Source organism: Alexandromys fortis, unplaced genomic scaffold (assembly GCF_014885135.2).
Source record: "Alexandromys fortis isolate MF-2015 unplaced genomic scaffold, M_Fortis_MF-2015_v1.1 scaffold_204, whole genome shotgun sequence".
In the NCBI taxonomy this organism is placed as follows: domain Eukaryota; kingdom Metazoa; phylum Chordata; class Mammalia; order Rodentia; family Cricetidae; genus Alexandromys; species Alexandromys fortis.
In genome coordinates, this window is record NW_026068116.1 from 2,570,103 (window position 1) to 2,582,289 (window position 12,187).

Genomic DNA, 12,187 nt, shown 5'->3' on the forward strand with positions numbered 1-12,187 from the left:
GCGGATCTCTGTGAGTTCGAGACCAGCCTGGTCTACAAGAGCTAGTTCCAGGACAGGCTCCAAAAACCACAGAGAAAACCTGTCTTGAAAAACCAAAAAAATAAAAAAAGGCTTAGTGATAGTGGCACACACCTTAACCTCAGCACTCAGGAGGCGGAGGCAGGTGGATCCTAGGACAGCCAGAGATACACAGAGAAACCCTGTGTTGAAAACAAAACAAAACAAGCTTACAGTCATCTTCAGCAGCACATCTATTTGGAGGCTATCCTGGCTCCATGAGATCCTGGTCAGTAACAGACAAAATCCAAAAGCAAACCCAAAAAGATGTTTTTAAAAAAAAAAAAATTTAATTTAGATTTTTTTTTCTTTTTAAACAAAAGATGCACATAAAAATAAGGTATTTCCCCAAATTCTCTATTCCTCTGTCTCTTACTGATCACACAGAAAGTTTCCTTCTGTTGTCACAATAAGAAACTTGTTTCAACAACAACAAAGTAACAGTTTGAACTTGAGTGTTTGACCATACAATGGAAGGAAAGGCAATACTGACAGGGAGCGCTGGAGGGCTGGGTCGCTGTGCACTCACCTTGCCCAGGGCAGTCAGCAGATGAAAGTCTATGGACTCTCTGAATCGAAGGATTTGAAGGATTCCATCCAAGTACACCTGGTCTTTACTGAAACACCCTGGAGGAACCAGAACAATGTTTACTTTCTTTCTCTTTAAAAGACTATTTTATTTTTAATTTTGTGTGTGGTGTGTGTACCTCAGTATGGACACCTCAGGAGGCCAGAAGCATTAGCTCTCTTGGCTGAAGCTGTGAGTTGCCCAGAGTGGGTACTGGGAAGTGGACTCAGGCCCTCTGCACAATCAGCACACATTTCATTGCTCAACCATTTTTCCACCCTCAGTGGTTACTTTTTATATTTAAAGAAACATAAAATTGGATGCTAACCATTCTCTTTATGGAGAAGCAGCTCTGTTTTTAAAATAGCCTACTTTTATTTTTTGGGACAGGGTCTCACACACTAGATAGCTTTAGCTGTGCTGGAACTCTTTGTAGACCAGTCTAGCCTTGAGCTCACAGAGATCCACCTGCTTCTGTTCTGTGCTGGGGTTAAAGGTGTGCACCACCATGCCCGGCCCATGTTTGTTTTTATTCAATTATTTTTACAACATAAAATGCAAGATCTTGGAAAGTAACAAAATAGTATTGATAGTACACAGCCCAGTACTTTGACCTGAAGAACTCATTTTACTGCTTTTTGTTAATTAAAATGACATCCTCCCCAAATTTAAAGACTGGGACTTAAAAGTCAGTGCCTTACAAACATTACCCCACCACACACCTGAGCATGAAGGTGATGCCTTGGTGTGATGGGGAGATAGGGTGAGAGGTCTCACGAGGGCATGAGGGGTTCTATTTTCCTCTGTTTGCTCTGTCCTGCCCTAACTCCTTCATAAAGATCATGACACTGGACACTGTGGTACGTTCCTGTGACTGCAGCTATTTGGGAGACTGAGGCAAAAGGATGTTGAATGCGATCGTCCTGGGTGAAATAACATGATACTGTTTTGGTTGATTAGCACTGTCTTGTTTTTATTTTCATTTTTTGAGACTAAATTTCAGGCTTGGGAACCATCTCAGTCTGTAAAGAGCTTGCCTTTTAAACATGAGGACCTGAGTTCAATTCTAAAAACCTACATCTAAGAACTGTAAATGAAACTGACTCTTGTTACAGTGAAGCCCAGGCTGGCTTTGAAGGCACATCCATTTCCCACCTCAGCCTCCCAGGAGTGGAATTACAGGCATGTGCTATCACACCCAGCTAAAACTATGACTTAATGGTTTAAAAACCAGAAAGCCAAGATTGATCTACACAGGGAGTTCCTAGTCAGCCAGGCTTACATTGAGATTCTATCTCAAAACAAAACAAAACAGAAACCTAACACCATGGGTTTGTACTCAGTTGGTACAGTGCATGCAGGGACCACTGGCTTGGACTCCCAGCGCTGCACAAACCTGATAGTGGTGCACATCTGTAATTCTAGAGGTAGAAAGATCAGAAGTACATAGCAAATCTTAAACCAACCTGGACTACCAAAACCTTGTCTCAGAAAAACATAAAACAGCAAAATGCCAACCAACCAACCAACCCCACACACACACACTACACACACACACACACACACACACACACACTACACACACACACACACACACACACACACACACACACACGTACTGGATACCTGTAATCCTGATACTCTGGAGGCAGAAGAAAGATGATCTCAAAGTCAACAACAGTCATAGCCACATAAATTCAAGGCTAGCCTGAGTCTCATAGTGAGCCTGACTCAAAATATAAATAACTCAAAATAAATACACTCTATGAGATTTCTATATTGTTTCTCCCATGAAAGTAGGGATGACATCCAGAATTTAAAAAATGTATAAGATTAGACCAGGCATGGTAGCACACACCTTTAATCCCAGAACTTGGGAGGCAGAGACTGGTGAATCTCTGTGAATTTGAGACCAGCCTGGTCTACAGAGTGAGTTCCAGGATAGGCTCCAAAGCTACAAAGAAATCCTGTCTTAAAACAAACAAACAAATAATAGAAAATTTCATAGGATTCTTGAGCTTTTAAAAAAACAATATATATGTAGACTGTATTCTCTATATAGCCTCATATTAAGGAATTATTGCTAATTTTATTGGCCATGCTAGTAGCATAGTGATTAGGAATTAGATTTACATTGTTATAGGAAAGCAGGAACACTGAAAAGCAGATGATTCAGTAAAAAAAATGTAGTGGATGCTAAGCTCAAGTAATGTATTCATGAGGGCTCATTGAATTAAAATTGTCCTTGGTTTTTATAAATTTCAGGATGTCTCTTTTTTTTGAGACAGGATTTCTCTGTAGTTTTGGAGCCTGTCCTGGAACTAGCTCTTGTAGACCAGGTTGGACTCAAACTCACAGAGATCCGCCTGCCTGCCTCCCGAGTGCTGGGATTAAAGGTGTGAGCCACCAACGCCTGGCTCAGGATGTCTCTTTTAAAAAACCCTTCAGGGGTGGAGTTGCTGCTCTTGCAGAAAACCTGAATTTGATTCCCAGCACCCACACAGAGGCTCACAACCATCTCTAACTCTAGTTTCAGGGGATCCGAAGAACCTTCCACACTTCATGGATACCAGGCATGCATAGATATACATGCAGGCAAACACCCATATACATAAAAATTTTTAATTAAGATTAAAGAAAAAAATCAAAAGAGCTTAGTCAGAGAAGTGCTTGCTGTGGAAGCAGGCCTGAGTCTGACCTCCAGCACCTCTGTAAAGAGCTGAGGTGGTCATGCATGCAGATAATCCCAGTGCTGTGAAGGCAGAAGACGGGTGGATCTCTGGAGCTTACTGGACAGCCAGTCTAGTAGAGCCCATGCTCCTAAGTCCAAGTCAGAGACTCTCTCAAAATATAAGGTAGGAAAACAAAGTTGGGTAGGCAGCACAGTCACTTCCTAGGTATGGAAGAGAATGCAGTTAAGGCCATCCTTGGGTATAGATCTCTCAGCTTTCAGGCAGTACTTTGAGACTTTGTCCCAATTATTTTTAAAATGGGGGTGGGGAGTACGGTGGTAGCCCATGGTGGCACACAGTCTGAATCCAGCAAGTGTGAGTTCAAGGCCAACAAGGATTACAAATGGAGTTCTAGGCTAGCTAGGGCTGCTTAGCAGGACTTGTCTGGGGAAAGCTTGAGGCAGCTCAGGGGACTTACAGTGGGCTTACCATGTCCACCTGACTCCCTGGGTTCCAGCCCTGAAACCCATGTGAAAAGCTTGATGCAGTGGTAGCATCTGTAGCAGGAGCTTCCGAGAAGCTTGGGGAGCCAGGCAGCCTAGAGCAGGTAACATGGCGGAAACATGTTGTCTCCTGTTTCTTCCTCAATAAAGTGGGAGGACAGAATGGACTCTCAAAAGCTGTCCTGTTATCTCCACATGCATGGCATGGCACCTGTGCACCTATACAAACATATCACACACACACACACTGAAAAAATAAAAAATTCTTCAAATAAAAACATACTATGAAGGTAGATGGCACTTTGATACTGGAAGCTGACTTCTGATCTTCACAAACATGTTTTCTCTCCACTAAAAACCTCAGACAGAAAGCTAGGAAAAACAACAACAAACCTAACCCTGCCTTCTGTATCCTCAGTATGGATAGGTGGCTGGAGCTGTCAACACAACATGATCAAGAACCTGAGGTGAAGAGTTCAGCAGCATGAGCTGTGGAGGAGGGTGTGTAGGCAGAGTAATGGAAACACAGCTGCACATGAGCACATAAACAGCGGCAGCGTTATTCCTGAGGGCCTAAAGATGGAAACTAATGAACAACCACCAGCTGGCAAAAGAAAAAAGAATTATTTCAGCCACAGCATGAATCTGAAAGTGTCCGTCCAGGTCTGGTTTCCCATGACATTAATCCCTGCACTCAGAGGCAGAGGCAGGTGAATCTCTGTGAGTTTGAGGCCACCATGGTTGACAGAGTGAGTTCCAGGTCAACCAGGGCTACACAGTGAGATAGTTTCAACAAGAAAAACCAAAACCGGGGGGGGGGGGGCATGGGGGGGTCCTGATGATTGGAGGAATCCAGCCAAAAAGGATCACAAATTATAACTCTATTCATATGACATATGACATGTTCAAAGTAGGTAAATTTACAAAAACTGAAAGGAAAACCCACTAAAAGTACTGCCTGAAAGCTGAGAGAGAATATATGGGACATGAATTCTAGTGGATATCTGTTTCTTGGGAGCGAGGGGGGGGGGCTGGGTGAAGAGAATATTCCAAAATTAGTGGTGATAACTGTGTGGCTCTATAATATTGAAAAAACAATGAAGCTTACATTTTAAGTAGCTGAAGTAATTGTAAGGCATATGCCATCTCCAGTATCTCAATAAAGGTGTCTCTAAAGGTTGGAGAGATGGCTCTGTGGTTAAGAATGCTTACTGCTGTTACAAAAGACTCAGGTTGAGTTTCCATTACCACATCAGGTAACTCACAACTGCTGCAACTCAATTTCCAGGGATTCTGGTGCCCTCGGGCCTCTGAGGGCACCAGGTACACACATGGTGCACATGAACTCATAGAGGCACACACACATACACATAAGTAAAAATAAATAAATCTTAGAAAATGAGAAATAGCAAAAGAAAATTAATAGCTGTTAGTAATTGGTTGATCAAGAAGGTTGTATGTGTGCTCATTCTATTTTTTAAGTTACAAAAATTTTTACATTTGTGTGTGTGTGTGTGTGTGTGTCATAGTGCTCAAGTGGTTGTTGGATCAGAAGGCAACTTGTAGAAGTCACCTCTCTTCTTCCACTGTGTGAAGTCTCAGGGATCAAATTCAGGCCATCAGGTTTGGCAGCTAGCACCTACCTTTACCTGCTGAGTCATCTTGCTGGCCCTCCAGGCCTTTTTAAATCAGGGTTTCACTATATAGCTGGCTAGCCTTAAACTTGTTAGCCTCCTGTTTAACAACTAGCCAGACAGTCAGAATCCTGCCACTGAGGGACACTTACCTGGCTGGGAAGTATCAGTCCACCCTCTCTTGGCTCTTACACAGTAATCCCATCTTGTATTAGGGTCCTTGACAAACTTGCCGATATCTTTAAAGAGTTCACAGAAAGACATCTGGCTGGCTTGATACACTGTATAGTAAAGGAGGGCAGCCCTCCATAGAAAGGGGTCTTTTCTGAACAGGACGCTATGAATGCTGGCCAGCCCTTCCTCTGTAGGGTTGTTTGGCTTTAGCTCATGTTTTTTGCGGCCAATCCAACTGTTCCATGGCTGCTGGAGGTTGTTAATTCCCCGAAAGTAATGCGTGCCTACAGAGAGAAAAAGTATGAATGACAGGCAATGACACTGTTTTGATACTTCCCCAAAGAAAATTTGCATTTAGGTCTGGAATATTCTCCCTCCAAGTCCTAAGTGCTAAAGGCTTGTCCCCAACATGGAGCTCCTAGGAGGTGGTAGGACCGAGGGTAAGGCCTAGTGACAGTGTGGAGTTCTTCCTCTGCCTTCTCTGCTGTCTTGGCCATGTTCGGTGGCCACATACACCCACCATGATGTCTTACCAAGCTGTCTTACCAGGCTCAAAGGCAGTAAGGAGTTTAAACCTACAAAAACATCAGTAAAAATAAACATTTCTTTTCAAGTTGACTGTTTTTGGCTATATGAGACCTTGTCTCAGAAAACAAATTTAAAAGTTAAAGAAAAAAAAATCCCCAAGCTCCTAAGGCCAGAAAAAGGTCTTTCACAGATCAAAGACCCAGATAATCTCTTCTTGTGTAAATTTTCTCTTCATGTGTACTATTTGTAAAGGGATGCAAGTATCCCTTTAAAGAGATAATATACCTTCCCTTCTCAGAAAGCAGCCTCCAGTATGGCGGCTTGTGGGACAGCAGCCAGGGAGCATGTTAATCCTGGCTGGTTCTCTGAGTCTTCACTTAGAGTCTTCACTCAGAGAAGGGTAACTTTTCCTTTTCTTTCCTAAGCATGCATCCCCTCAACTTCAGATGGAAGACTAAATCCCAAAGGACTGAAATGAATTTCCAAGAGTGTTCTAAAATTATAATTTGAAATGACATACCCTCCAAGTAAAGCTTAACAGCCTCATGAATTTTTACTAAATACTGCTAGGGAAAAGCCACACCCTCTGGAAGAATACTTCCTTAGGGGGATTCAGGACAGTAAAATGAGGGCGTGGAAAGGGCTGTCCTACCTATCTCATGCCTCAGCATCCCCTCCAGCCAATGCTCTCGCGCAGTAGAAATATTGATGGTTAGAGTTGGGCATCCATTTACCACTGTCATGGATGCCCTGGAAAGCAGGTCTTCAGTGAGATGAACTACAATCTAGGTAGAGAAAAAAGCACATTTATACGGCTGGGGGGACAACCCAGTGGGTTAGAGCACGCAACATAAAGGCTGACAACCCAAGCTCTCCAAAACCGACATGTTAGAAGGAAAATCAACTCCCTAAAGTTGTTCCCTACAAACATACACATACAAATATATAATTATATAACATACACATGCATGCACACACACACACACAGATAGACTGGGAAAAGGGAGAAAGTTTTTACGAAAAATATCGGGCCCATACATTAACTAAGTTGAATTGAATTAAGTTGATAAAATGTATATCTGGTCACATTTAAACCTTCTAATCTTAACCCTCTGAGAATTTAAGAACCTTTATTGGACTGAAAAAAAAGTGAAGGAGGCTGGTTGTGGTAGCACACGCCTTTAATCCCAGCACTTGGGAGGCAGAGGCAGGGGAATCTCTGTGAATTCAAGTCTACCCTGGTCTACACAGCCAGTTCCAGGACAGCTAGCAGACAGATAGCACTTGAGAGAGAGAGAGAGAGAGAGAGAGAGAGAGAGAGAGAGAGAGAGAGAGAGAGAGAGAGAGAGAGAGACCCTATCTTTCAAACAAAGAAAGTTGATGGCTGTGCTAAGGAAGACAGAACTAAAATTTGTAATTTTAATGGTGAAGAAAGGGGTACAATGGGGACTAGGAGGACCAAGGCAAGAGGAACAAGGTCTAGTTGGCTACAGAAAGAATTCAAGGCCACCCTGAGCAATTTAGTAAAATTCTGTCTCAAGCAAAAAGAAGAGGGAATAGAGCTTCAAGGTAGCGTGCTTGCCCAAGGCCCTGAGTTCAAGTCTCAGTGCTTTAAAAAAGGAGGAGGGAGTGACAAGATGGCTCAGTGGACAAAGGTGCTTGCCCTGCAAGATGGCAACTCAAGTTTGCACCCCAGAATCCACACAGGGACTAGGAAGAACCAGCTCGTGGGTGGGGAGTGGGGAGGACCTGTTCTTTGTCAGTGCCAAGGTTTTGAGACTGATGAATGAGACTGGTCTATCAATAAGAGAACACTGCAGCAAATTCTCTCAGTAATCCTCCTTGAGTAACACACAAAATACCATAAGCTGCACATATAAGAATCAAATAAGAGCAAAAGAAAGGTGGCAAGAGGCCAGTTCAGTGAGTTAAAGGGACTGATCAGACAAAACCTGCAGAAAAAAAAATGTATGTGTCACTGACTGCAAGTGCCAATATCACAGCCAGGTCCCCAAGTCACCCACGGCCCATACCTCTCCTAGGCAGCCTTCCTTCACCATGTACTTCCTAACATGACTCCAGATTCGAGTTTTAGACAACAAGCTACCACCAGTAGCTTGTTCGAATTTCTCATAACTTCCGTATTTCTGTAAAGTCAGCTCCATAATATTGATGGACTGTAAAAGAAAGGGAGATAAGGACAGTGAACAGCTCATGCCACTCTGAGACGAAGGGAGCTAATTATCACCTAATTTGTCAAGACTTGTTCAGATTTATTGATTACTGAATTAAGCTGCAATCCCAGCTGTGCATTTTTCTAAGTTTAAACAGTTTCCACCGACTTTTCCAAATTTGCAAATGTTCTTCTTGCTGGCCCAGCATTGCATTCATGGTCTACAGAGTCAGATCCTCCCAGGGCTGCACGGTGAGACTGACTACAAAGGTCCAAAGGAAGAAAGCTGGTGAACAACACTCTCTTTCCTGTCTTCTCATGTCTTTAGCCAGAGCAGAGGCTAAAAACCACACATCATGCCTACACCTGCTGCTAGGAAAAGCTGGGCAAAGAGGGTTCTGGCTCCTGGACAAGATATATTGTGGCTTCGAAGAACTCCAATATAAATAAATTATGTCTCTAGATCAGTTAATATGCTATAAGTACCATTTAAATAAAGGAAAAAAAGTCCTTTAAAAACATACAAAATAACCAGTCCTCTGTAACAACCTATAAAATCTGCTTAGAATGCATTTATTTATCTATTTATTCTATGTTACGGGTGTTTGCCTGATGGATGTCTGTGCACCACTTGCATGCATCTTCTATTGCTTTGCTTTGTTTTGTGAAAAGTAACAAGAAAATTTTATTCAAAAGGAAGGCAAAAGTACTGGTCAGAAATACAGACATCAGGGGCTGGTGAGATGGCTCAGTGGTTAAGAGCAGTGACTGCTCCTCCAGTGGACCCGGGTTCAATTCCCAGCACCCACATGGCAGCTCACAGCTGTCTGTAGCTCCAGTTCAAGAGAATCTGACATCATTATAAAAATGTGCATGAAATAAAGTTAAATAAAGTTTTTAAAAAAAAAAAGAAATACAGACATCAGGCCACAAGAATGAAAGAGTACTTAAGTGCCAAAAGCTACTTTTTATTCTGGTGCCAAAAAATAGTAAAACAAAATCACAGTCTCAAAATCCTTCCATCTTTCATCCAGGGCAACGTATCATCTACTTCCCATCACCCTAAAAGGTTGAGACCTTTTCCCAACACACACAGAGAAGGTGAAGACTGTTAAAAATCTGGTGATAAAGACAAATCATCAGAGCCTCCAAGAGAACCACAGGATACAAGAATGTAAGTCAGAAGAAACCTGTTCTTCAAAGATCTTTTGGGATGGAAAAAATTCCCCCGTATATGGCTGTTCTTGAGAGGCCCCAGCCTGGCTCCCGGCACTCACACAACGGCCCACGTGGTCTGTAACTCTAGTCCCAAGGGATCTAACACTCTCTTCTGGCCTCCGCAGGCATCCATGCATGAAGCAGACTTACCAACATACAGGGAAAACACCCATACACATAAAAATAAACACAAAGAAATCTTTAAGAAAATCTATGAAAAGAAATCTTATTTCTGGGCTCTTGTGGACTGGAAAGGAACTGATTGAGAAACAGTCACAGGGTCATTACATGCCCTGTGCTGCCAGGCTGTCTCCAATATTCTAGGTGTGTCACTGTGACACCCAGTGGTGGCTGTGATAACAATGACAATCTACGCCATAGCTGAGAAAATGCATCAGCCTTTGTCGTCGGTCTCCTATTACATCATCACTGCTGTGGTTCCACTCTTTATTCAACAATGCACTTGACTGTCATACCAGGAGAGGACAATCACACCACAAATGCAGCAAAGCACAGATACATCCCTAACCCACTAGGATGGCATCAGAAAGTTACCACACGACAAACTGCTCCTGAAAGCCTTGTTATTCAGCGTGGCCGAGGGCAGAGACACTGGAGTAGCCAGGCTGCCCCGAAATGTAGACCTTAATGCTCATCTTTAAGCCTATTAAATCAGAACCTGGGTTTGGCTTGTTTGTTTTTGTTTTGGTGGTGGTAGTGTTTCGAGACGGGGACTCAATGTATGCAGATCAGACTGATCTCAGTTCACAGAGATCTGCCTCCCTCTGCCTCTTGAGTGCTGGGACTAAAGGTGTGGGACAGCATGCCAGCTTTCAAACCCTGCTTTTGAAACAAGGTTCCCAGGTGATTCAAATACAGTAAAGTGCAAAAAATATGCAGAACTGTAAGTAGAGCACAGGAGTCCCCGTGTGCTGATGGCTTTGTGTGACAACTAAGATGACTAAAAGTACAAATTAGCAATAGTTAAAACCAGATCAACAAGGACATTTTACATACTCCAGTGAAGAGTGTGGGAGCTGGGCTTTAAACACCGCAGAAGAGAGTGAGTGTCCCCTCTGTATTGGAGAGACAGACCTAAAAGAAGTTTAAATTTTTTGGTTGTAATTTATGCTTATGCTTTTCAAATGTTTTTCTTTCCATATTTAATTTTTCCTTTATTATTCCTACAAGGGTTTTCTTTAAAGTATGCACTTAGGATGTGGTCATCTGCTTACTACACAGGTGTCCCTTATATTTGATACCCTTGTCAAAGAATAAGTACAAATAGGGGGTGTGTTCAGGAGGGTACACAACAGAACACCATTTCCTCCACCCCATCTTGCCTTGTCCGACACCACCATAGCAGCAATACTATATAGGGTTACACTGATGTTTCCAAAAAGCTTGTTTAAATATTTCACACCAACAACTGGGACTGCAGATAGATACATCTTGCTGGTAGGCATGGAGTCTCAGGTCTGATGCAGTACTGCATTAAGTAAAAACAGACAGACAGACAGACAGGGGTCTGTAAGCCCAGCACTGGGGAGGTCAGAACTTCACAGGCATTCTCTGTTAGTGAGTTTGAAGCCAACCTAAGCTACAGAAGACCATGTCTTTAAAAAGGAAAAGTCCATCGTATGTGGCTTATATGGTGACAGTATTTAATATCCACTAGATGCTCAAAAAATAATTTTGCTTCTTCCTGTCATCAGTAATTCTGAATGTTGGCATCTCTGCCCCCAGAACTGAAAGGTAAAGAGCATGACTGACAGAAGAAGACGGCCAGGTTTTCCGTTTTTCTTCCTCTCTCGGAGACAGTTTTCTGTAGCTAAGACTAGCCTCAAACTCCTAACCCTCCTGTCTCTGTCTCCAAAGTTGGGATTGCAGATGTATGCATCACAATGGGCTCTATTTTCTTTTTTTTTATTTATTTATTAAAGATTTCTGCCTCCTCCCCGCCTCCGCCTCCCCTTTCCCTCCCCCTCCCCCAATCAAGTCCCCCTCCCTTCTCAGCCCATAGAGCAATCAGGGTTCCCTGCCCTGTGGGAAGTCCAAGGACCACCCACCTCCATCCAGGTCTAGTAAGGTGAGCATCCAAACTGCCAGGGCTCCCACAAAGCCAGTACTTGCAGTAGGATCAAAAACCCATTGCCATTTCCTTGTGTGTCCACATGTTCAATACAGATGTGGGATGCAGAGCATCAGTACAAGTCAATGTACCAGTCAACAGTCTCAGAGGCAGCTCAACTTTATAATTAGAAATAAATCTATCACATTTTCCACACAACGTTTACCTTTCTTCTTTTTTAACTTTTTTTAAAAAATATTTTTAATGTGTTTTGCCTCCATGTATCTGTGCATCACGTGTGTATTTGTGCCTGCAAAGGCCAGAAGAAGGCATCAGACCCCTGGAACTGGAGTTTTAGATGGTAACTATGTGGATGCTGGGAACTGAAGAGGATACAGTGCTCTTAACCATTGAACCATCTCTCCAAGGCCTAGATTCTTTTAAAAGTAAGCAAATTTCTTACTGATGGCAGGCAGACAGAAATTCTAAAATATGAAAAATGAAGAGAAAACTCCTTCATATCCACTAGGCTGACTATAGGAAAAAAACAAAAGCAGAACAAGAACACAACAAAAGCTGATGAACATGT

General features: G+C 42.7%; 1 protein-coding gene across 7 annotated transcripts in view; it reads right to left on the reverse strand.

Moving 5' to 3' along the window:
* Positions 1-12,187, reverse strand: part of Matcap2 (microtubule associated tyrosine carboxypeptidase 2) — a 50,650-nt gene that overhangs the window by 5,633 nt on the left and 32,830 nt on the right. For 5 of the 7 annotated variants that reach the window (XM_050124907.1, XM_050124908.1, XM_050124905.1 and 2 more), the window contains 4 exons: positions 8,170-8,313; positions 6,789-6,921; positions 5,587-5,892; positions 587-684 (listed from right to left, as the gene is read on the reverse strand). In XM_050124907.1, coding sequence (XP_049980864.1) covers positions 587-684; positions 5,587-5,892; positions 6,789-6,921; positions 8,170-8,313 — 681 coding nt within the window. The remainder of the gene's footprint in view (positions 1-586; positions 685-5,586; positions 5,893-6,788; positions 6,922-8,169; positions 8,314-12,187) is intronic. The other 2 variants (XM_050124911.1, XM_050124906.1) reach the window with 1 other exon arrangement.